At 45.9% G+C, this 25485-nt stretch overlaps 2 protein-coding genes across 2 annotated transcripts; one reads left to right on the forward strand and one right to left on the reverse strand.

The window, feature by feature from the left end:
* Positions 1–3181: 3181 nt before the first annotated feature.
* On the reverse strand, positions 3182–9126 carry jmjd6 (jumonji domain containing 6, arginine demethylase and lysine hydroxylase). The gene is made up of 6 exons (XM_030735726.1): positions 8737–9126; positions 7552–7940; positions 6348–6634; positions 4857–4992; positions 4601–4739; positions 3182–3464 (listed from the first exon to the last, which is right to left on the reverse strand). Exons 1-6 carry the CDS (start codon positions 8863–8865, stop codon positions 3333–3335), a joined length of 1212 nt encoding a protein of 403 aa, XP_030591586.1. The 5' UTR covers positions 8866–9126; the 3' UTR covers positions 3182–3332.
* A 78-nt stretch (positions 9127–9204) lies between these two features.
* LOC115784489 (methyltransferase-like protein 23) lies at positions 9205–13143 on the forward strand. Its single transcript, XM_030735727.1, is given in 6 exon segments — positions 9205–9564; positions 10225–10329; positions 10784–11021; positions 11378–11462; positions 12615–12721; positions 12724–13143. Coding segments are annotated over 6 exon segments (732 nt in total). The 5' UTR covers positions 9205–9462; the 3' UTR covers positions 12819–13143.
* Positions 13144–25485: the final 12342 nt, after the last annotated feature.

Genomic DNA, 25485 nt, shown 5'->3' on the forward strand with positions numbered 1-25485 from the left:
ATACATTTAAATAAGTGACCTGAATTTAACTAATACAGGATACATGGAGGAGAATGGATGGAACACAGAAACACACGGGACCTATTTTGACCAAATACATGATTTATCATCCAGTTGGCCTCCAATAACCTCTAGTGACTCAAACAACAAAGAAAATAAAATGGCTGCAGTTTATTTCAGTGACAGATGTATCAATAAAAAACAGGTTTGAATAAATCAGAAAAAATAGACACTGTTTTTTCAATCATAGAAAATTTTTATTGAGCAACAATGAAATCCCTCACATCCGTCTGAGCCTCCTCATCCTCACATCACCAACACTGAGCAGATTTCACCTGAAGGCACCGAGTGACGGCGTCTCAGAGCAGCAGCGTGCCTTTAAGAACGGACAAACAGCGCCCCCTACAGCGAGTCGCAGCACAGGCACTTTAAAGCGACGGGTTAGCAGGAAGCACACGGACAGGTACGGCCAGCGATCCGAGAGCACTCCGATTCACAAACGCTTCATTCCCAGATCGGAGCTTTTAACCATGTTTGAAGACAGGAAGATAATTTGGATTTTAAACATTTTCACTGGTTCTTCAGAAAACATCTGGCTTTGTTTAAAAAACAATAAAAACAGTTTCAGCTGAATGGTTCAAAGTAAATGTGAATCCTTCAGGTTTCATTTTCAGGTTTGATTCCGTTTAAACTTCTTGATTTGTGTTCCTGCCTCTGTTACTAAAGGGACAGTTCACCCTAAAATAATCAAAGGTACAGATTTTCACTGCGGTGCTCTTTGCATAATTAGTGAGAGTTTCCCAGTTTGGCACTGCAGAGAGTGTGTGTGTGTGTGTGTGTGTGTCCCAAGGTCACAGCACACCTGACACCTGCCCAGGTACAAAGCGAACCTGCGACTGAGACGTGGCGAGCAAACAGAGCGAAGGACGGCCTGCTGTCAGATCTGTGCACAGCTCAGAAAAATGAACCGTCCACAAACTGTGCTGCAAACAGGACGAGGAGCTATTTTCTCTCTGTCTTCATCCGCCGTCATGGGTGGAGGATGATTTATTCTGCAGTGATGGAGTCAGACGAGAGAAAAAACAGCTCCTACATCAAACTGCTCACAGCAGCATTTTAAGTAACTGCTTCAGCAGGTTCTGCTGTATTTCTCAGTCACAAAGACAGACGCCTCTTTATTAAAAACAGTGGAGACAAGAATAGAAAATATTAGAGTTTTGGGGTGAAGCGTCCCTTTAAACAGACTCAGGAACAGCCCGAATGAGCCCTTTTTGGGGGTTAAAATGTGATTTGAACCTGAGGCGTCTGCTGCTTGTTAGGAACAGCATGAAGAAGTGCTGATACCCAAACACGACGTCTTTGTCACCCGAGCGACAAAAACAAACAAGCTGAAGGTTGTTCTTCTTGTCGCTGTAATTAGCAGGCTTAAGAGTCATTAAAGTGACTGAAGTCTCGGCTGTTACTCAACATGAAGCAGAGCGAGAATTAATACTGAAGCTCCTCCCACACGCCGCCTCAGTCTGAACCCGGCCCCTCGCAGCAGTTCGTCTCTTCATTTGGCACAAAGCAGAAACGCGGTCGTCCCTCACACGCCTGAAGCCACCGAGGTCGCCTGTTCCCACTTTAACATCATCAGCCCCTTTGATTCAAACAGGAAATCACAGGCAGAAGGCAGGAAGTCAACATCTGGCACATTAAAGGCGCTGCGGTGACATTAAAGTGACTCTTCCCTAACCCCAGCTTCAGGTGAGTGAGTGCAGGTGGAGTTTTACCCAGAAAGGATCTGGACCCGGGTCAGACGGCGCCACCTGGCTCACAGCCACACGTCTGCAGGTTACAGGAAACAGAACGCTGAGCAAGAACATCAACCCGGGTTAACACGTCGACTTTCTCAGCAGCTCGTGCAACACAGGCGGTAACGAGACAAAGGCGGAGCTGATTAACGAGCTGTCTGATAGGTCTGCAGGAACGCTCCTGTGGACACGTCCCATCACTCCTCTAAAAGGGAGAGGGGAAAGTTTAACACTGTCTGTACAAATATAGTTTAATTAAGAGCCGTATGAAGACTGATTAACGGATTTAAACAGGAAACAAACGCAGCACACCTCAGCAGCTTCTGTCGAACCATTAAATGTCATTTTACTGACACACATTTACTGAACCAACGTCCTGAGAACATCAGGAGACGGAGACTTTATATACTTCCTGTCACAGAGAGGTGCAGCCAGACAGCAGCAGGTGAAATCACAACATCCAAGAACCAACACTGAACCGCCTTCTATATTAAATTAGCTGTAGATAACCGTTATTTATTTATTTTAAACAGACAATCCCTGCGCTCTTATTTTGAAATCTGAATCACTGCTATCCAGCCAGGCACTTCCTGACTCGGTGGTCAGGCTGCTGGTGTGACGGTTTTTGAGATCTTTCAGCTGCTTCTCCAGAGAGGAGCTCACTCCACACTTGGACTCCGCCTCCTCCATCCTGGACTGCAGCTGGTAGTTCTTCTTCTCTGGAGGTCCTCAGAGTAAAAAGGCGACTCGAACCAGAACCTGCAGCAGGTGACGCCTACAGTTCAAAGACTAAAACTGCAGACCAGGACTGAGGAGCTCACTGGAGAGGCAGCTGATTATTACATTTTTTATAAAGGGGAGTCAGTTTGTCTGAGGCTGCGTTCGTACCAACTGGTCATCAGGAATTTTCAAACTTAAATGCTGACTCGGAGCAGGAGGCGGATGAATATTTGAAAGATTTTTATGAGAAATGTCCAAAGAGGAAGCTAAGAGGCACAGATTTATTCATCAGCCTGATGGGACGCCTCCGCCCGATCACAGCAGTGACGATCACGGACAGCGTTTTTCTCTCCCACAGCCTCAAACACATCACAGGGTGCTGTCCGAGAAACTTTCTATTACAAAAATATTCCAGTAGGGAATTAATCCACGCAGCCGCTGAATGGGACTTCCTTTAAGACGGGTGACTGCTCGAGTGCTGAGTCACTCTGGACGCTGCTGGAATCATGGTGGACCTCAAGTTTATGCAAATGAGCGAAACGGTGGAAAAGCTGACGTGACGCTGAAATCCTGCCCTGCTCAAACTGTGACGCCCGAATGTGCCAATGAGCCCGGAACCCCCCCCCCCCCCCCCCCCCCCCCCCCGTTCATCACCGAGCAGCTCAGAAAACCCGTCCAGCTGGATAAAACTCCAGCTCACCCCCCCTCGCCCTTACAGAAGCTACAGAGAAAAGCACAGTGGTGGCAGGTCTCCTCCTCCTCCTCCTTCAGGGCTTCACTCCATCTAAACTAGCAGCAGCTGGAGCCGTAGGGTGGAGGTCACCGTGACGAGCTCCTCTCCTTGCTGGCGCAGTCGTCCTGGCTGCTCGTGTCACCGTTGGCCGCCATCCCGCACGTGCGTCTCTTCTTCCTGCGGTGAGTCATGGCGTCACCCTCAGAGCCCGACCCGGCCTGCAGGGGGAGACACAGAGCGCACATGCTCAGACAGGTTACACAGGTGTCACACCTGGTTACTGTTTTTATTTGTTTCCAGAGGAAGTTGGTGTGTTTCACTTTAGTCTTTACTGTTTGTTTCATTCGTTCGACTTATTATAAAATTCAGCTTATTTTTCAGGGACAAATTTAAACCTCCTCACATTTTAGTTTAGTTTCATTTTACTTCATCAGTAATAACCTCAGTGCTGGCTCAGGTGTCATGTGACAGCTGGGATTAATATAAGCCGGGATTGCACCTGTGTGATCACCATATCCTGCAGCCAGGAGCCGGATCTCATTTCAGCGTTCACCTCAGTTTAAACAGACCCTGCAGGAGGCCTGCTCAGACGTGACCCTGCACGTTTGGCAGTGCTGTGAATGGAGTGAAGTTCTGCCTCCAGCTATGAGTGGCGTGTAAGTGCACTACCGCCCCCTGCTGCTGGGGTAGAGTATTACATACTTCTAAACCTAAATATATTTTAGCCCAGTCTGAGATCTCTCTATATGTACGTCTACAACACTGTGCAAAAAGTCTTAAGCCACACCTCATTTCTGTGTATTGTTTCCAAACAGCCTGACTTGTATTTTTTTTAAAGTTTTTAAAGCACTTCTCCAGCTTTCTGAAGCTCTTTCAAAGTTTCCAAGAATGTTTTTGCTCATTAAGCCTCTGAACTCTGACCTATGAATCATTCAAGCATGAAAAGGCTCCTAACTCAGGGATGAACCAGTGCTGTGAGACAGCCTGTCACAAAAACACGCTTGTTCCATTTCTTTAGTTGAACCTGTGAAAAAGCCAAAGGTAACTCAGTCTGACAGCAGAAAACTGGGAATCACTGTGTTGGTGTAAAAATCCAAACAGCTGTAAGCTGGTTTCTGAAAGCTGAGAAATTGCGCTTCGCAGCTAACGTGGTTATTATGGTAATTTCACTCGCGTCCACGGACGGAGGCACGTTTGAAACACGTCCAGCACAATAAGAAGAAATGAGGCTCAAGACTTTTGTACAATACTGTATCTGTTTCTTTTTACACCTGTCTCGCCATCTCCGCATCTGCACCTTCATCCATACATCGATCACAGGAAGTGTGCTCAGTGTGTGAGTGTCAGCACATACGTCAGAGTCAGAGTCGGAGGAGCTGGAGGATGACGATGATGAAGAGTCACTGGAGCTGTCCGACGCGATGCCCGTGGACTCCTGCAGGTCCACTTTGTCTGCCAGCGCCGCCAGGTCGGGCCGCTCCTGCTTCAGGATGCTGAGAGGACAGCGAAGCCGGCGTTAACGCAGCGTGCAGGACGTTTATATTCAAGCCCAGCTTTAAAACACAAACAGCTAATTAAAGCTTAACGACGCCCTCCTGCCCAGTCCTTACCGGTACCACTTCCTGGAGAGTTTGGGTCGTCCTCGAACCGTTTTGTGCCACACGATGGGGAAGTTGACGGAGCTGGCAAAGTTCTGAGTGATGGCTATCGTCGTGTCCAGGTTGAGGACCACGTGCCACCATCCGCCTGCAGAGGACACGAAACTGGTTCAACACTCGAAACAAAAAGACCAAAAGCCGCAAATCAGACTAAAAAGATAGTTGCTTGTTCTCCAAAACACAGTCCAGATTTTATTACATCTTTCATTTATAAGGACAGCACTGACGCTGGGACGGATCGCTTGTGTCCTAAATGAAGGTGGCGCCGGTCTGCAGTGAGTTTGAAAATAAAATGACACACTGGAAACACACTGCACTCGATCTGAGCTCCCAGCTCGTCTCAGTCCTGCACAGCAGTAAACTGAGGGCCTTTGGCTTTTGCACGTTTGGTCAGGTGACGGTCGATCCCACTACTGGAGACAAGCGTTTCGGGTGATGTGGGCACCGACAGACGACGCCTCCACTTGGTTTGTTTTGCCTGTGCTGTCGTCAGGTGGGGTCTAAATCCTGGAGCGGTGCCCAAGAAGCAGCTGAGGGTTTAATCCACCCTCATCACCAACAGCTTGACCGGCTTTAGGTGAATGTAGGTCAGCGCTGAAAGGTCGGCGCCACTGTCGGGTCACGTCTGGGTCAGCGGGCATTACACTGAGCACAGGGGACCACTTTCCTCCACTGTAAACACTGCTCAGCACCCTGCAGCCACCGACAGACTACACGCTGTGGAGAATCCCAGAGGATCCGGTCCAGACCCCAGAGAGCGTTTTACTGAGCAGAACCCTGCAGCTGAGACGTTTCATTCAGCTTTACCTGCAGCTCCAACACCTTCACAGAGCACCTGATTTTTTCTCAGATGTTATCGCTGGGTGTTTGTGACTTTTCTTCAAGGTTCATGTGGGAAAAATTCTGCACGTTTTTAACACACATGACCACAGACTGTATACAAAAGATGGAAGCAGCTCCTGTGACATCACCCATTGGTTTTGAAGCCTGAGCATTTTCACCATCGCCATCTTTGTGTTTTGAAACTTTTTGTGATGAGCTACATGCTGATTGGCTAACAGCTTGTGATTGACAGGCTGTTAGCCAATCAGTATGCCTCCTTTCTAAAACACAGTATGACCAAAAATTTACAAAATGGACTTAATTTGTTTTAGTAAATAAGATTTGAAAGGAGAGACTGAGCCCATAAAGTCATCAGGAAAGTGTCTGCAGAGGTCAGGGCAGAGGGTCGCTTCTATCACCCCGCTGGCAGCCATTATAAAAAGAACACATGAAGAAGAAAGAACTTCCACATTGGTTTGACCTTTTTGAGCCAGAAGCTTCATCCACCTTTTAAACTTTGCAGGACTGATTCAGCTTTCTGTAAATTTACTGTTTTATCAAGTTTTTGTGTGAAAGACCCTAATCTGACACAAGCCATTAGCGTGACGCGTCCTCACTGACCGGGCACGAACACCGTCTCCCCGGGTCTCTGCAGGATCTCCAGCGGTCTGAACTCTGCGGGCCAGGTGGGCTGCTGCGTGCGGGGATAAACCACGCTGAACCAGGTGATCGCCTCGTCCTGCTGGTTGCCGCCGTCCTCTCTTGTCACTTTGATGAGCTCCCGCGGCGTGTTGGTGGGGAACAGACACCACCGCTTGTGTCCCTGGACCAGAGCGTTCCAGGCGCTGGTGCCCAGCGGGTCGATGTGGATGCCGGTGCCGGAGCGGGCCGGGCCCATCACAAACCATCTGTGGAAGAGGAAAAAAAACGTGACTGAAATCAGACGCAGAGAACCTGAAGGACCACATCAGCTCCTCACTGGTCCACCTGAAATCTTCCCCTGCTTTCTGGTCCTTTTAGACTAACAGGACCATAGTTTCCCAAGTGAATTTTCTCATGGACCTCTACACAATCAGATCTTTTGTTTTAACAACCGAAGGAGTCGCCTCCTGCTGGACCTTAGAGAGAACGCAGGTTAAAGGTGCTTCTCAGACCTGGACGCTTGCTAGATGCAGGAAGGCACATCCTGGCTTTTCTTAATCACCTTCACTCAGTGAAAAATATCATGAGGTCAAGGAAAGGTGTGGTGGAGATTTTAGGACTTATGTAAAGACACGTTTGGGTGCTCAGTAAATCAGAGCGCTCTGACTGCTGCTGATGTCATCAGTTCTCTCTGTGCTGTTTCATGGAAATTATCAAAATATATCAGCTCATTATAAAGGTTAGACTTTTATTTTAAGATGAATATGGAGCAAACAAGAACAAACTCAACTGCAGGTGTCGCTGCAAACGTGCTTCAGACGACAAAATATCAAAAGAGGAACTGATCTGGAGTGCATCCTCTGTTGCTATAGGAACAGCTCTGATTGTGGCTGCAGGTACTTCAGGATCACTTCAGGAAGTTCAAGAGGAGGAAAACATGGACTACTCAGCCACAGCTTCAAGGTTTAGTCAGCAGGGTCATTATCAGCTGACAGATCCTGGGATTAATCCCAGGAAGTATTTTCTGTATTTGAAGAGCCAAAAGGCAAATAAATAATAAAAAAACAAAGTAATAAAAATAATCTTAACGGCTCAAATAACGACAGCTTCAGTGGACATCAGCTGATCAAATGAAGAGCAAGTGCTGCTGATTGGATAATAAGTGAGGAGGTAAGCCTCTCACCTGTAGGGCGGCCTGCGCTTCTCTCCTGCAAACTGGAACAGGTCGTCCCTGAAGAAGACGGGGATCTCGTAGTCCTCCAGCAGCTTCCGCCTCTTGGCGTGTTCACCGTAGCTGCTGTCGAAGATGTAGAGCGGGCTGTCGTCGCGGGTGGACTCCAGGTACTCCACGTAGTACTTCATCTTCATCTTCACCGAGTAGCCGTCATTGTCCTCCCCACACTTGAACTTCTGGTTGCGATATTTGCGTTTTAAGCGCTCCAGCGTCCATTTTTCCCGCGCCGGCCAGCTCTCCTGGCAGTTGAGGAGCACGACGGGCTTGTAGGGCCGCTCGAAGCGTTCGATGAACTCTTCGGGGGTCAGACGGAGGGTGTCCACGCGCTCTACATTGTCCTGAAACACAGCAAATCAGTGTTTGATGATGCAGTGTTTCCTAACTGGTAAAAAGCTCGTTTCACAGCCATAACTGAGACAGGAAATGGAGGCGTGTGTGCAGGTGTGTGGTGCAGGTTTAACAGCTCCTTAGTAATGCAGGTCTGACCCTCACAGGCTGTGGTTTGCAGTCTGCCAGCTGTTTACACTCCATCACAGCTGCTTTTCAGACCTGTTTCAAGTATTCAATAAATCCAAACCCTTCCTGCCAACGGTGACAATAAATTACAACTTTATTAATTATCAACCAGCGTTGATAACAGCAGCTGTAGCTGAGCCATTAAATAAAGAGTTATTCCTCATTTCACATCAGGCTCGTTTTATTGTGCTTCATATTTTACTGTTTCTGGCCGCAGAGGCCTCGAAATATCTGAACTATCAGAATTACACTGGATTTCGTTCACACGTGCTTCATGAATGAAGTTCTGATCATTTATTGATTTACTTTGACTCATCGATTTGTTGTGAATCACTTTGTAATGACACAGTCTACCAACAGAATACACAGGTATGAAACTCATAATGACTGCAGCAGGTTAGTGCGCAGTGCTTTTCCCGTTCGTCCACATTTATGCTCTCAGTTTCTGTGTGTGTGTGTGTGTGTGTGTGTCATGCTTGCTCTCAGGTATGACTGAGGCCTGGGTGTGTGTGTGAGTGATGAAGGCGCAGAGGTATCAGCAGCACGCGCCCCCCACATTGTGTACGTGACGGGCAGCACTCCGCTGTTAGCCACCGTTAGCTTAGCCTCCACAGTTACCTTCACTGTGCGGTGCGATAGGTCGAAGGTCTCATAGTAGCCGTGTTTTATCCAATCCAGCGAGTCCTTCAGCTCGGGCCTGGCGCTGCGTTTCGCCTCTTTAATCCTCTTCTTGCTCTTGTGGTTCATTCCTCCGCCCGGCGCGTTTATCTCTGCCCCGCTAGCTGTCGCGCTAAACCGGTGATAGCGCACAAACACATCCACCAGCCTGCGCGCAGACCCGGCTAACTGCGCTGCGCTCACACCCTCCCCGCGTTTATCTGACAAGACAACAGAGCCACGAATCGGGTTTGTGGTAAACGGGCCCTCCGGTGTGAGTCAGTGACTACGGCCGCACTTTTAACACCCGCCGGGTGGGTAAAGTTTGTTAAATAGCTAACAGCCTAGCTGGATGATACAATGCTTTTGCAACTGATTACGTAATTAGACTCCGCCCCTCTGGAAGGATTGATAGTTTATTGGCTAGAGAGACCCGAAAAAGGCAAACGCTGATTAGTTGGAAAGACGAGCGACCCTTCCCGCCCGTGATTTTTATTGGCTCTTTTAACGCCCTCCTTTGTGTTTTGATCGGCGCGGAAGTAGTTATCAATGTGGCGGCTATCTGTGGCATGGTTAGCATGGATGTCAGTAAAATCCGTTAATATGAGTTTTATACATAAAAATAAAGAGCTGAACCGGTGGCAGCTGGATGTAATTATATAAGTTAAAAGTACGCATGCTCACAGAATGGCCCACAGTGGAAACGGAACGCCTAACACAGCTTACAAAATTTTCACGTTTGAAGACAAGAAAAACGCGCAGGAGTCGCTCCGCGTCTCCATCCCTGAGGTCTGTTTAACCTCATAAATCCGATGTTATACTTGCTGTGTAGCAGCTGCTCATGTACCCAGTGTGAGAAACTGAGTTAAACCTTTAAATTATTCGCTGATGTGCAGTCGAGGAAATGATTATTTAAGTCAATTGTGTGTAAATGGTTTATATACCTCATTAAACAACGGGTCGAGACTGGATCTCGTATTTTAAAGTCTTCGGTTCAATTCGGCATAAAGACATATTTTTGTTTAAGTAAAATTTGACCTAAGATAACAGCACGCTGTTGAGCTGTGCTTTATTTAGATAAATTGTGGGTACATAAATGATATAAAGCTGCTGTAAGAAAGCGGACGCGCTGATACCTCACAGTGCTGTTTGATCAGTTCATTTTCTCAACTTATTTTCACTCAACAAGATGTCCAAGTGTAACAGGTAAGGAGCGGTGGCCTAGAGGAGAAGGTTATCACTGTGAATCCTTGGACCCCCCCCAGGTTGCTCCCCGGGCGCTCTCTAGCTGCCCCTGCTCCACATGCTGTGCTGTGTGCTACATGCTGCATGTGTGATGGGTTAAATGCAGAGACTGAGTTTCACTGCATGTATGTGTATGTGACAAATAAAAATACAGATTACCATGTGATGTTTTGATTTTGTTTGTTTTTTTGTCGTCCTGTGCAGGTCCTCGACCCGCAGTACGGCATGTATGTGTGGCCGTGTGCGGTGGTTCTGGCTCAGTATGTGTGGATGCACAGAGAGGAGCTGAGAGGGAAGAAGGTGCTGGAGGTGAGCAGGAGCACCTGTCAGAGATCTGCCTGTGAATCTGCAGCTGTCACTTTTGGGTTCTTAATGTGCAAACTGTGAGCAGTGGAGGCTTCAAAACTGTAAACCTGCTTGGTAGGAGGAAGAGTTTTTTTTTTTTTTTTACTACAAACAGTATAAATGAAGAGCAAACAAACAAAAACATGAATAAAAATCCAGACATATTGTTCCATCTGAACCATTTTAGGGGTTATTTTGATAAGAAAACCTTCTAAATGTAACATTTGAATGAAGACAGTCGAGCAGAGGCGCTTTAGGTCCTAAATAACAAATTTAGACTCTTAGTTGCATCAAAGCTACACTGAGGTCCTGTTTTTTAATCCTGAGCTGGTCTGGATGGAAAGACCGGCCTGTGCTCATCAGCTGTTGTTGCCTAAAGGGGACTTTGAGCTCAGCTGTTGTGTGAATGCTGTTTCAGCTCAGCGCAGGTGTGAGTCTGCCAGGTGTAGTGGCGGCGCGGTGTGGAGCCGACGTGATCCTCTCGGACGCCGCCGACAAACCGTCGTGTCTGGAGAACTGCAGGCGCAGCTGTGAAGCCAATGCGCTCCGCGGCGTGGCGGTGGTGGGTCTCAGCTGGGGGGAGGTCTCCCCGGACCTCGTCTTGCTCCCCGAGCTGGACGTCATCCTGGGCTCAGACGTTTTCTACGATCCCGAAGGTTCGAACACGTTTTCCTCTCAGAGCTCGTTAGAAATCAGAGTGAGAGTGAAACATGAGCGATGCAGACGCTGCTGCTCCTCAAGTGAACTCACTGAAGGCGTTTTGGTATTTTATTTCATTTCTGTCAGTTTTTAAGGCAACAATATTGTTTTCATTTTTTTAGTCCAGATATTGTTTTTGTTGCCTGTCACATATTTGGTGAGAACCGTTGAACAGCTGATGATAGAGTGGTCTGTTACTGTCTCAGCTTCTGTAGCAGTGCTCTGCTCTGCTGTGATTCCTGCTGACTCACTGATGCAGAGGATGGAAAAATACCTGAACTGTACAAACTTCATGAGTTTGTGTCTGTTGCAGATTTCGAAGACGTCCTGGTGACGGTCGTTTTCCTGCTGAGAAAAAGCCCCAAAGCCGAGTTCTGGACGACGTACCAGGTTCGAAGGTACGACTGCTGCGCTTCTCTGTTTGCAGCTGAATCATCTGAACCGGCCGCTCCCTCACTTCAGACCGTCACAGCTCTGATTATCACAGCAGCCTTTCTTTGTGTTTGTGTGTTCAGGATGATTCTCCTTAAACAGCTTTACTTCCATCAATGATCCACGTTAGTTCATCACTGCAGCGATGAGCTGGAAGTCCTGAGTTATGCCTCTGCATTGGGTCTTTGTGGGACCTGCGTACACAACCAAAAATGCCCTCTGAACCCCACACAGTAATCAATCACAGTCCTGCCGACTGCATCAGCCTGACGTGTAGTCACATTTCTCGAGAGGTGGAGGTCAGGTTAGGTCGTAGGGGTCAGAGGGGACTTCTGCTTACGTATTTGGGCCCCGCAGAGACCGACTCAGAAATTTCAATCAGGACCAAAAACAGGCCTGAAAGTGAGATTTTAAAATTGAATTGATTGTTTTGTTCAGGTTCTATTCTAAGAAATTCCTTCTGAAATGTGATGCGGTGCCACAAAGAACCCTGAGAGGACCGTCACAGCACCCAATATAATTTAATCCATAATAATCTGCAGCAGACGTCAGACTCCAGGAGAATCCTGCACGGTGGAAACACCACAAACATTAGCACATACACTCTTATGATTATACAATAAAGTCCTTTTTAACAGTCATCAGTTAATTATTTTAATAAGTGAATCAGACTTGAATCATTTACTGTGAAATCAGGTAAAAAGCAGCTTTAGAGCTTCTTTATTTATTTATATCAGTTTATTTATTTAATATGTGCTGACGGGGGGGGGGGGGGGGGGGGGGGGGGGGGGGGGGGGGGGGGGGGGGGGGGGGGGGGGGGGGGGGGGGGGGGGGGGGGGGGGGGGGGGGGGGGGGGGGGGGGGTGGGGGGGGGGGGGGGGGGGGGGGGGGGGGGGGGGGGGGGGGGGGGGGGGGGGGGGGGGGGGGGGGGGGGGGGGGGGGGGGGGGGGGGGGGGGGGGGGGGGGGGGGGGGGGGGGGGTCTGTGCTTTAAACTCTAGTTTGAAATCATTTGTCCATAAAACTAAATAACTTAAAGAGTTCATGATTTGGTCTCTGTTCCAACCACAAAGCTGCAGCACAGAAACCGAAGCTCACAGCTGCTTCTTTGTGTGTTTCAGTGCCGACTGGTCGATCGAAGTGCTGCTGCACAGATGGAGCCTGAGCTGCGCCGACATTCAGCTCCAACACTTTGATGCCGACCGATCCGAGCTGGGCGGGTCGACGCTGCGGGCAACCACAGCATCCAGATGATGAAAATCAGTCTGAAGACGGAGGATGTTGGACGGAGGACCATCACCATAAACTGCTCCACAACACTTTAAAGGTTCCTCAGAACAGCAGGAAGCGACGAACACGGCAGCAGTCGGAGGCTCTGAACTGAAGCTGGATGTTTGAGCTGATGAGTCACTGCAGGAAACTCCAACAAAGTGCATTCTGGGTAAACTTTGCATGTTGTAGCAAAGAGTTCCTCTGAGTCGGAATCATTTAACATCATCACCTGTAGCAGTGAAAATGGAGAAACTTCACTGATGTTCACAGGTTGATGCTTAACAGTTTGAGTCACATCAAAGGTCCTGAAGAGGTTTTTAAAACCCTTGAAGGTCCTGGAAATATCACTGATTATTAAAGATGGTTGTAAAATATGAATTCACGCATTTTTAATTAACTGTTAATGCTCCATTTATCAGTGATGGTTATTAAAGTGGGCGGCACTGTGGTGCAGTGGTTAGCACTGCTGCCTCACAGAAAAACATCTGGAAGGTCAGGGTTCGATTCCACCTTGCCCAGGCCCCTCCTCTCTGTGTGGAGTGTGCATGTTCTCCCCGTGCTTGCGTGGGTTTCCTCCCACAGTCCAAAGACATGCACTTACTGGGGTTCGGTTAATTGCTACTCTAAATTGCCCATAGGTGTGAATGAGAGTGTGAAAGGGCCGTTACTGTTAGTGATGTTATTAGCAGTGTGACTGATGGAGACATTAACAGTCCTGAATCCTTGAATCCAGCCTCATGTCCGGTCACACCTGCTGGGTTCGACTGTTTCACCTTCAGGGCTGTCAGCAGGCTGAAGCTGGAGGCTGTTTCCTCCTGTGAGCAGCAGAGGGCAGCATTCAGTGACCTGCAGAGGTGAGAGTTAAATTCCCTCCTAATGATGACAGGAATGAAGCAGGTGCTGCAACATTATTCATGTGTTTTCTTTCTATTCATGAGAATTTGCTCATTATTTAAATATGTTCCTCATTTTCTTTTTTAAAGAACATTCACATATTTTCACTCAACTCAGCTGATTTCTAACATTTACAGAAATACAGCAAACATGAACCTGAGTAACATCCATCCTTAACCCAGAGGGTCTAATATGATGTGGGCCATCCTCTGCAGCTATAACAGCTTCAGCTCTTCTGGGAAGTCTTTCCACAGGTTTAGGAGTGTTTATGGAATTTCTGACCGTTCTTCCAGAAGCACGTCTGTGAGGTCAGACACTGATGTTGGAGAGAAGGCCTGGCTCACAGTCTCCGCTCTAATCCATCCCAAGGTGTTCCATCAGGCTGAGGGTCAGGACTCTGTGCAGGCCAGTCAAACTGGCTCATCCATGTCTTCATGGAGCTGCTCTGTGCTCTGGTGTGCAGCCATGTGGAACAGGAAGGGTTCATCCCCATAGTGATCATAGAGCAACATTTTCCCTATTCAAACCGTAGAAACTCCCACTGTGTATCAAAGGCTCTTATTGAAGGTGCGTGGCCTCCAGGAGAGCAGTGAGCTGCACAGCCACAAGCTGCAGCCTTTTTCACGTTTACACACTTGTGGGGACTTAAGTATATTTGCCTGAAACACGGTTGTTTTGTTGGAGAGTGTTTTTATTGTGGCCTCCGAGTGTTAAGTGGCTGCAACGAAGTGAGTATCGTTCATAAAGTCTATAGATAGCTAGGTGCACGTAATAAACACACTAGCATCGCTGCCGTGTTGCCGCCGCTCGGAGGTCTGTTGTTTGACTTTGTGTACGAATATAATGTGAATGCTGATGTTAGAAGTGTTTGAACGTCCAGTGAGCTAACAGCTGTAGCTCGCCATTAGATTGGGTCGTTAATTAGCGTTACTTCCGCTGGAGAACAGCCATGTGCTGTTGTTAGTACCCGGTCTAGCCAGTAGAGGGAGCTATGACACAGTTAACCTACTAGCCTTTCTGTTGTTTATTTAAGCTATTATTTCTGCACATGTGAAGGAAGACTCGTATATTTTTTCTACTTGTGTGAATACCTTCATTATGGAGATGGTGACAATGTGATTTATTATTATTTCAGGACTATGTGACAGCATGAGTGTATAATAAATCACCGCAGTCATCTGACCTGCCGGCAAATACGTCACATCCTGTCTTCATTCCTGTGTCCTGACCGACTCCGCAACCTTGTCTGCTGTATCACCCTAACCAGAATCCCTTACCTCGTTAACACCTGCATTTACCAGTGAACATGAGTAGAAACTATTGTATGCTGCTGAGTTCTGGTATTTTTTAAACTTGTGCAGTTCTGTGTTTATGTGTTTTATTCTGTGTATTGTTACAGCTTTGGCTTTTGAAGAGAGTTTATTCGGGAGTTAATAAACACAATTATATTAAATCAAATGAATAAATAAAATGTGTGCGTGACACGAGCACAGTTACAAACCAAGTAAAACAGTTACATTCATATTACAGCCCTCTCCCCAACCTGTTTCCCCTTTGACCCCGTCATATTAAGAAGTTCAGGATTTATTTATCAGCACATTTATCACAACATTTATTCTGTTTAAAGGTTCACACACCAAAGGCACGGTGTGGTTATAATCACTGCCTGTTTTACATTTACTGTCCACTTGATGGCGCCGTAGAGCAAAGGAAGCACCGTGAAGCTTCACCAAATGAATGAAAGCTTCATCTCAGCATCACCAGTGTTTACACAGAAACTGGATTACCTGCTCCAGAGCTGAAACAAACCAGAGTTTTGGGGCGGTGGAAGTGATTGGCAACGACAGCAGCTCAGCCATGAAGTGGTAGGTCACGTAAAATCACAGAGTGGGGTCAGAGGATGCTGAGGGTCATAGTGCACAGAGGTCACCAACTTTCTGCAGAGTCAATCACTGCAGACCTCCACCTTCATTGACCTTCAGATCAGCTCAGGAACAGTGAGAGCTTCATGGATGGGTTTGCATGCAGCTGCATCCAGCTTTACATCACCAAGCTCAATGCAGAGCGTTGATGCAGTGGTGTAAAGCACGCTGCTGCTGGACCTGTCCTCATGTCCATGAACAGCTGGATGTATTAGATTTTATTTATTTTCTCAAATTCATTTCACTGCTTCAGTGCGTGCTGGACAGCCAGCAGACAGCTGCACTCTTCTTCTTCACTTCAGTGACAGTGAGAAGTCAGTGCAGATTTTCATCACACACTAACAAGCTTCTTCCTGTCTCTGCAAACTTTAAACTCTTTAACCTGAGGAAGTCTCCTCTGGCTTTTCATTTGCACCAGCTCATCTTCTGACCCTGATCCAGTCCTTGCTGCCCAGACTGACTGAGCGTGCTCCTCTGCTGAGTCTGATGACCCCCTCCTCTCTGGTTATCCAGCTCCTCCCCAGCACTGAGCCCTCCTGTTAAGGATTGTAAGCTGTTTGCTGAGCTTCTGCCCTCTGGTGGCCACAGGATAAACTCACCTGCTGGTCTGTCTGGGTTTTTAAACGTTTGACAGACAAAGGTTAAAGGTTAAAGTTCAGTTTTTCTAAGACAACTTCCAAACTGACAGAAGTGACTTATTATGATCTGCAGTCATAATAAGAACTGATTGTGACGTAGAGGAAGAGAAACCAGCATCGTACCCTGATGTTTGATCTGTTTCTGATGATTTGCTGCAGGAAACTTCACAAAGTGCATTCTGGGTAAACTTTGAGGGCTAATATCAGCTGGTGGGATAGGTTGCTGATGGGAACATGTCAGAGCAGATGAAAGGTCTCCTTTTACCTCCACTTGATACCAGGATCATCTTCTTCTGCGACTCCTTCAAGGTCCAAATAACTTTTTAATATCATCATATTTTATCAGTGAGAGCAGCTTCTAGCTGCGAGCTGGAGAAACCTCACTGCTGTTCTCATGTTCTGCTTAACATCAAGGTCCTGGAGAGCTTTTGAAAACCCTTGAAGGTCCTGGATCACAGAGGCTCTCAGGATTTTTATTTATCAAGGCTTTATCATTCTTATTACCTGTGACATTAAACAATACTACACATAATTCATACAGTTATGATTTTATCACAGGAACTACTGAAGTTAATAAACACAATTATATAATTATTAAATAAAATTAAAAGTGATTTAGGGCTGCAACGATTCATCGATTAACTCGATTAAATCGATTCTAAAAATTTATCGACACAAATTTACTGTGTCGATGCTTCGTTTAAACTCTGCAGCGCTCAGCTGTCTCGGTGTAAGCGGCGCTCCTCACTAGCATTAGGCAGCATTAGTGCTGACGTTTTTTGTGGGTTTATTGGGGGCTGGCAAAACCAACATAGAACTGCATTACCATTACCGCCACCTACTGGACTGGAGTGTGAATCACTCACGTATACACAAGCACACATTCTAAAAAGCGCTCCGTCGCTGCGATGGATTTCATTTAACACAGAGTGGATCATCACTAGAGTTGCCACCTGTCTCGTAAAATACAGAACCCCATATGTTACGGGACTCCGTGGAATACGGCTCCGTAACATGCGTGTTCCGTACTTTACGGGACGGGTGGCAACTGTCACTGACATGCATTTCCACGCCTCCACTGCTCTCTGTGTGTCTGTGTGTGTTGTGCTCGCTGAGAATTTCAGCTGCTATTTTGTCTTTACTTCAGCTGTAGCTACCAGAACTGGTTTGCTAGCGAGCGCGGGCCATTGGCACTAGTGACGGTTCGGTACCGGAAAGGCCCGCCCCCCAGGACCGGGAGGGCTCCTTCAAAATATTTTTATACTTTAATCCCTTATTAGTGACTAAATATAGACCTGCAGTAGAAACGTATTTTCGAGAATGCTTGTGAATACAAGCATTACACCATTACTCACACATGCGCCATGGCTCCCGCAGCCACTAGTTTTTCAAAACACTCATAGCAGGCAGCGGTTTTAACTGCGCAAGCGCAAAGAGGCGAAGCTGTGATGGTGAGCTCAAGTAGTGAAAAAGGAAACGTTTTTCCAGCGTACCAAAACAGCAGCTTTTTCTTTTAGTAACCACCATTAAATCTGTGAAACAGCTGGAGGTCCTTCATCAAGCACCTGATCAGCAAGTGTTAAGGTGAAGAAAGAGAACTTGTAGCTGCTCCATTCACACCGCTGTTTGTTCACATGGCGAGAAACTGCAGTATGGAAGTTAAAATATGCAGATAAACTGTTAATAAAAAAAGTATTTCTTATCCGATTACTCGATTAATCGCTGGAATAATCGATAGAATACTCGATTACTAAAATAATTGTTTTATGCAGCCCTAAAGTGATTGTACAATATGAAGTCACCCAGTGTGATTACTGTTAATGTTACTGTTAGTGATGTTATTAAAGTGTGACTGATGGAGGCTGAGGAGCCGCCACATTAAACAGGCCTGAATCCTTGATGAATCCGTGAATCCTGAATCCAGCCTCAGACCCGCTGACAGTGTGACTCCAGTCTGAGTCCAGCAGTGTTTGACCTTCAGGGCTGTCAGCCCCTCTGAAGCTGCAGGCTGTGGTTCCTCCTGTGAGCAGCAGAGGGCAGCGTTTGCTGTGTGGTTACTTTGGTGCATTTCTCTCCATTTGAAACTATTCTGTCACTCATTCCTGTCTGATATGTCTGATTACTGCAGGAAGAAACAGCCTGGCCTGGGCCCCTCCAAACCTTTGTGTCGGTAACCTGATGATTCGGGTGAGGTTGATGGTTGGAGTCTGTCTCGCTGCCCTGCCCGGTGGGCTCTCACTGACTGAGGATTTACACCAGATCCTGACGGCACACCTTTGTGTGTGTGTGACACAGAGAGCATCCTGGTGTGTGTCTGCTGCAGTGATGCTGCTGCTCTCTGATGCAGAGGTCCAGTCTGATCGTCCACAGCAGGAAGGTTTCTGTGTAACAGCTTTAGGTCGTTCTGGATGAACTCCTAGCTGAATCTGTGCTCACAGTTTAGCTTCGTTTCACTGTGAATCAGCCTCTAATCTGAAATATGATCTGACCCTGTGGATGACTTTATGTCCTCTGGTGTAATAAAGTAAACACTGCAGCTGCAGAGTGAGCCGCACTCGGCCTGTTTAATGATTGAGTTCAGTCAAGGACGCCGTGGACTTATGTTTGTTTTTTCAGCCACTGCCAGACTGACCAATCAGCTGCCTGGTTTCGATTCCTGTTATCTCGCTGGCTCTTTGATACGCCTCACAGTAACCTGTGTTTACAGAAGGAACATTATTCAATAATGTGGCTCACAGGGGTCAGAGGTCATGTTGCTTCACAGCTTCAGTGCAGCTTTAAAAGCACTTTTAAATTCTATTCTAGATTTTTTCATCAAGGGCTGCAAGGCGATCAAGCTAAAGTTCCTGCTGTGCTGCTATGAGTCCTCCTTGAGCGGCTTTCGGATAAATGTGCGCTACCAGGTCCAATTCACAAAGATGAAGAGCATCTGCCTCTTCCTCTCATCTGCCATATTCCAGCCTCGAGTATAGGAAACTCCCTAACTCTTGTTTTTCGGTTGTATTGAAGGCACAGCTCATTAGCTCAGCACCCTCTATTGTACATAACTGGTAACAACATAGATTCAACTTATAACCACAGGATGGACATTTACACGGTTATTTTCCACAGAGTCAGGAAGCTCGTTTCATTCCCAAATAGCTTTAAATGAAAAGGCCGATCAAGGAAAGCAGATTTCCTGCTAGGATCATTTCGAGCCTCGAGCTGCTGATCTGAAGGCTCTGGATGTGTTTTCTGAGCAACTCAGTTATGAATTATTATCACTCAAATCTATGACATTAAATGATGACATGAGGTTTTTTATTAACCCTCATAAATCCCTGATTGACAGGAAGTGTGTGATGTCGCTCTCTGCTGTTTCATCATGTGAATAATGTTGCAGCAATGAACTGTCCTCAGACTGTGCTGCAGGGCCATCGACAACCAGGTGCAGCGGTACCTTAATCTGCAGGAACAGATTAATGATGTTTCAATTCGTTTCTATGGGAAAATTTGATGTGACATATGATCAAATTAAGTGATGAGTGAGGTCAGAGAATGAATTGAACTCATATGGCAAAGTACCGCTGCAGCAGCAGCAGCGCTCCATCATCTTCCTCACTGCAGTCAGAGCAGATTTTCATCACAGCCACTAACAAGCTTCATCCTGTCTTTGCAAACTTTAATCTCTGCAGGTTTCAGCCTGAGCTCATCTAATATATAAATAAGTGTAATGTGAGCAGAGCCAGAGTTTAATGGGACTGTTTCTGTGCTCGGGCTCGCCCGTCTTCCAGAGAAATGTGTTTAATGAGCCAAAATGCTGTAATTACATCAATCTACCGTTAACAGACATACAAAGCAAAACAAGACCAACAAAACTGGAAACCTGGCAGCATGGTGGCATGGTGGTTAGCACTGCTGCCACACAGCTAAGTCCGGACCTTACTAAGAGGACTTTGCATGTTCTCCCCGTGTTTCCCCTCACAGTCTAAAGACCTGCAGGTATGGGTTAAATTCTAAATTGCACATAGATGTTAATGTGAGTGAGAATATTTGTCTGTCTCTCCAGCTATGAAAACAACTTTAAACTAGTCAAAGTGTTTGTGAAGAAAGTAACATCTCTTGGAGGCACTATAGACTCACAGGGATTACTGCACACACACTGAACTCATTATTAGAAACTTTGTCTATCTTTCATACGAACATCCACCACAGGTAACAGGAGCTACATGACAGGAAGTAAGCAGAAGCAGGACAGGGTGACTCTGAGACCTCGGGCTGCTGTACGTGACTGTGCTCGCTTCATGCTTCTGAAGAAGCTGTTAAATGTGTCCAAATGCTGTGATTACAGTAATCAGACTGTGAGCAGACACACAAGTATGTACTGCAGAAAACAGGACGTTATAACTGATCAATACTGAAATTGTGAAATCAGAAACATTGATTAAACATTGTAGAAATGTCTAGTTGTCTGCTAGCAGAGCTCTGTGTAAAAACAATGTAGAATTAGCCTAGCTTTTAGCTACATGCCAGCATTTATCTGCATTAGCAGAGGTGCTAGTGTTAGCTCAGATTATCCAGAAGAAAGAGCTCAGAGTCAGATTTGATCCCAAAAACCAAAAACAGCCTGTTGTGTTCAGTAGTTTCATTTTGTGGGTCTGCTGCAGCTGTACAAAGAAATCTAAAATGATAAAAGGAGAAAACTGCTGGAAATAGCATTTAGAGCAGGCAGGAGCTTATTTACCTCACAGGGATTATTCTGCATCAACTTAGCTCATTATTAAAGCATTTATCACTTTTAGTAAGACACAAATGCTCCTGGATTTGACCTCTGACCCTTCCTAAAGCAGACGTGGTTCCTTCATCACTGGTATATCCAGCATATTCTGTCATTTCTCACTTTGGTGCTTCGTGTTGTTTCTAGTTTGTGCTGAGAACCCGTCAGCAGGAGTTCACCTGAGCCGTGGAGAGCTGCCACAAACTGTTGATCCCTGCAGAGAAATGACTTTGTGTGATTACACAAGACGATTCATTTCCAATGAAGAGTCCTCTCAGGATGCAACATGTGCTGATACATGTTGGTGTGTCACATTTTCTGTTGTAATATTTGCTTCAGTTTATTGGAAATGATTTTTTAAGGGCCACCTGTGAACACATTTTCTCCTTTTATACAAACAAAAATAAAAACAATTATGGTATTTTGGCCGCTGCCATATTGTTTTTTTGGATTAGCGAGTGGATCCATATGGAGTTATATTCATGTCAAAATTCACATGTGAGAAAAAAAACACAATCGGAGTAAATGATTTAATTTCACAGGTGCAGGAATCATTCCTCGTGCATAAATTCAACAACCAGTGCAGGTAGAACTCAGCAGCCACACACAAAGAATCTCACACACCACTGACTGCTTTGTGCGCGGCTGCAGTTTCACACTGAATAAACCTTTAAAACTGGAGGATTTAAAGACGTCTTTGCTCTCCTGTCCCAATAATCTGCTGTACAGCATCACATACCTGTTAAAGCATCATAACGATGATCATCCCTGAGAAAAAGGAAAAATAATTTCATAGTCGATTGAGTAACCTGCATATTGCAGAATATGAACAAATATAAAACATGCTGATGTTGCTGCCAGATGTCCCTCAGTGAAACAGCTGTACACATCTGGCTGCAGAGCTCCACTCAGTTGTGGGCTCAGGCTCCCTGCATCCTTGTTTCTGATGCTGCCTAACAAAATATTCCTGCCCATTCCTGATACACGCCGCAATGGCAGCATCAATCGGAGTATTTGTGGATGTGGCAGGACTCAGAATTATATTTGAAGTCTGCTGTATGAAGTATGAAAAGGAGCCTGGACAGAAACACAGTCCCAACCTGACAAACTGGCCTTTCTGTCAGAATCTGGTGATCCAGGAAACAGGAAGAATCTGCACCCGTCTCTGTGAGCTGGTCTCTGTGAGCTGGTCTCTGTGAGCTGGTCTCTGAGGATGTTTGGTTGGGTGGATCTGAACGTGCTTTAAAAAAGACTATAACTCATATAAGCTCCAGATGCCTCCAGATGAGCGAGGGCTCGGTGAAGCATGCAGAGCATCATTTACTCTGATGTGTTTGTCTGCAAACTGCAGGGGATCGAGTTTGTCTTTGACCTCAAGTCTCAGCAGGTGTAGGATCAGGTTTGATGATGTGTGATGTGCACGCTCCATCATCTTCCTCACTGCAGTCAGAGAGCAGATGTTCATCACACTCACTAACAGGCTTCATCCTGTCTTTGCAATCTAATCTCTGCATGTTGGAGCCCGAGGGGCTCACCTCCTATACCAATAAGTGTAATGTGAGCAGAGCCAGAGTTCAATGGGACTGTTTCTGTGCTCGGTCTCGCCCGTCTTCCACAGAAAGCTGTGATTACATCAATCTGCCTTTCAACAAAAACCAAAACAACAAAACTGGAAATCAGGTTGGAAATCGTGGCAGCAGGTTTTACCTGGTGATTCTAATTGCACATAGATGTGAGTGAGAGTGAGAGTGGTTTTCTGTCTCTGCAGCTATGAAAACAACTTTAAATTACACAAGTCAAAGTTTTGGTTTTTGGCCTGTCATGTGTGGCAGTTCTTCCAATCAGAATGATGATCCATAAAACCAAAACCAAACATATTTGCTTTTACAAGAAGAGATCTGCAAGTTTCCTATAGGCTGTTCTTGTTAATGTTTGTGTTTTTATTTCATTTATTCTTGCCAGATGTGACAGGCAGGGAGGAAGAGAAGGAGAGAAAGATTCAAAGTGTTTGTGAAGAAAGTAACATCTCTTGGTGGCACTATAGACTCACAGGGATTACTGCACACACACTGAACTCATTATTAGAAACTTTGTCTATCTTTCATACGAACATCCACCAACGTAACAGGACCTACATGACAGGAAGTAAGCAGAAGGAGGACAGGCTGACTCTGAGACCTCGGGCTGCTGTACATGACTGTGCTCGCTTCATGCTTCTGAAGAAGCTGTTAAATGTGTCCAAATGCTGTGATTACAGTAATCAGACTGTGAGCAGACACACAAGTATGTACTGCAGAAAACAGGACGTTATAACTGATCAATACTGAAAATGCTAAATCAGAAACATTGATTAAACATGGTAGAAATGTCTAGTTGTCTGCTAGCAGAGCTCTGTGTAAAAACAATGTAGAATTAGCCTAGCTTTTAGCTACATGCCAGCATTTATCTGTATTAGCAGAGGTGCTAGTGTTAGCTCAGATTATCCAGAAGAAAGAGCTCAGAGTCAGATTTGATCCCAAAAACCAAAAACAGCCTGTTGTGTTCAGTAGTTTCATTTTGTGGGTCTGCTGCAGCTGTACAAAGAAACCTAAAAATGATAAAAGGAGAAAACTGCTGGAAATAGCATTTAGAGCAGGCAGGAGCTTATTTACCTCACAGGGATTATTCTGCATCAACTTAGCTCATTATTTAAATCATTTATCACTTTTAGTAAGACACAAATGCTCCTGGATTTGACCTCTGACCCTTCCTAACGCAGATGTGTTTCCTTCATCACTGGTATATCCAGCATATTCTGTCATTTCTCACTTGGTGCTTCGTGTTGTTTCTAGTTTGTGCTGAGTCCCATCAGCAGGAGTTCACCTGAGGTGTGGAGAGCTGCCACAAACTGTTGATCCCTGCAGAGAAATGACTTTGTGTGATTACACAAGACGATTCATTTCCAATGAAGAGTCTCTCAGGATGCAACATGTGCTGATACATGTTGGTGTGTCAGATTTTTCTGTTGTAATATTTGCTTCAGTTTATTGGAAATGATTTTTTTAAAGGTCCACCTGTGAGCACATTTTCTCCTTTTATACAAACAAAAATAAAAACAATTATGGTATTTTGGCCGCTGCCATATTGTTTTTTTGGATTAGCGAGTGGATCCATATGGAGTTATATTCATGTCAAAATTCACATGTGAGAAAAAAAACACAATCGGAGTAAATGATTTAATTTCACAGGTGCAGGAATTCATTCCTCGTGCATAAATTCAACAACCAGTGCAGGTAGAACTCAGCAGCCACACACAAAGAATCTCACACACCACTGACTGCTTTGTGCGCTGCTGCAGTTTCACACTGAATAAACCTTTAAAACTGGAGGATTTAAAGACGTCTTTGCTCTCCTGTCCCAATAATCTGCTGTACAGCATCACATACCTGTTAAAGCATCATAACGATGATCATCCCTGAGAAAAAGGAAAAATAATTTCATGGTCGATTGAGTAACCTGCATATTGCAGAATGTGAACAAATATAAAACATGCTGATGTTGCTGCCAGATGTCCCTCAGTGAAACAGCTGTACACATCTGGCTGCAGAGCTCCACTCAGTGTGGGCTCAGGCTCCCTGCATCCTTGTTTCTGATGCTGCCTAACAAAATATTCCTGCCCATTCCTGATACACGCCGCAATGGCAGCATCATCGGAGTATTTGTGGATGTGGCAGGACTCAGAATTATATTTGAAGTCTGCTGTATGAAGTATGAAAAGGAGCCTGGACAGAAACACAGTCCCAACCTGACAAACTGGCCTTTCTGTCAGAATCTGTGATCCAGGAAACAGGAAGAATCTGCACCCGTCTCTGTGAGCTGGTCTCTGTGAGCTGGTCTCTGTGAGCTGGTCTCTGTGAGCTGGTCTCTGTGAGCTGGTCTCTGAGGATGTTTGGTTGGGTGGATCTGAACGTGCTTTAAAAAGACTAACTCATATAAGCTCCAGATGCCTCCAGATGAGCGAGGGCTCGGTGAAGCATGCAGAGCATCATTTACTCTGATGTGTTTGTCTGCAAACTGCAGGGGATCGAGTTTGTCTTTGACCTCAAGTCTCAGCAGGTGTAGGATCAGTTTCATGATGTGTGATGTGCACGCTCCATCATCTTCCTCACTGCAGTCAGAGAGCAGATGTTCATCACACTCACTAACAGGCTTCATCCTGTCTTTGCAAACTAATCTCTGCATGTTTGAGCCCGAGGGGCTCACCTCCTATACCAATAAGTGTAATGTGAGCAGAGCCAGAGTTCAATGGGACTGTTTCTGTGCTCGGTCTCGCCCGTCTTCCACAGAAAGCTGTGATTACACAAATCTGCCTTTCAACAAAAACCAAAACAACAAAACTGGAAATCAGGTTGGAAATCGTGGCAGCAGGTTTTACCTGGTGATTCTAAATTGCCCACAGGTGAGAGTGAGAGTGAGAGAGGGTTTCTGTCTCTGCAGCTATGAAAACAACTTTAAATTACACAAGTCAAAG

This window comes from Archocentrus centrarchus, chromosome 8, assembly GCF_007364275.1.
Source record: "Archocentrus centrarchus isolate MPI-CPG fArcCen1 chromosome 8, fArcCen1, whole genome shotgun sequence".
Classification (NCBI taxonomy): Eukaryota; Metazoa; Chordata; class Actinopteri; order Cichliformes; family Cichlidae; genus Archocentrus; species Archocentrus centrarchus.

Bases quoted from the DNA above. Each gene is read 5' to 3' on its own strand.
- jmjd6 (XM_030735726.1), bottom strand. From the start codon at position 8,865: ATGAACCACAAGAGCAAGAAGAGGATTAAAGAGGCGAAACGCAGCGCC. The intron at 6,635-7,551 runs GTGAGAGGCTTA...CCTCTTCCACAG, and splicing joins AAGCGCAGGCCGCCCTACAG to ATGGTTTGTGATGGGCCCGG. The intron at 4,740-4,856 runs GTAAGGACTGGG...CTGTCCTCTCAG, and splicing joins CTCTCCAGGAAGTGGTACCG to CATCCTGAAGCAGGAGCGGC.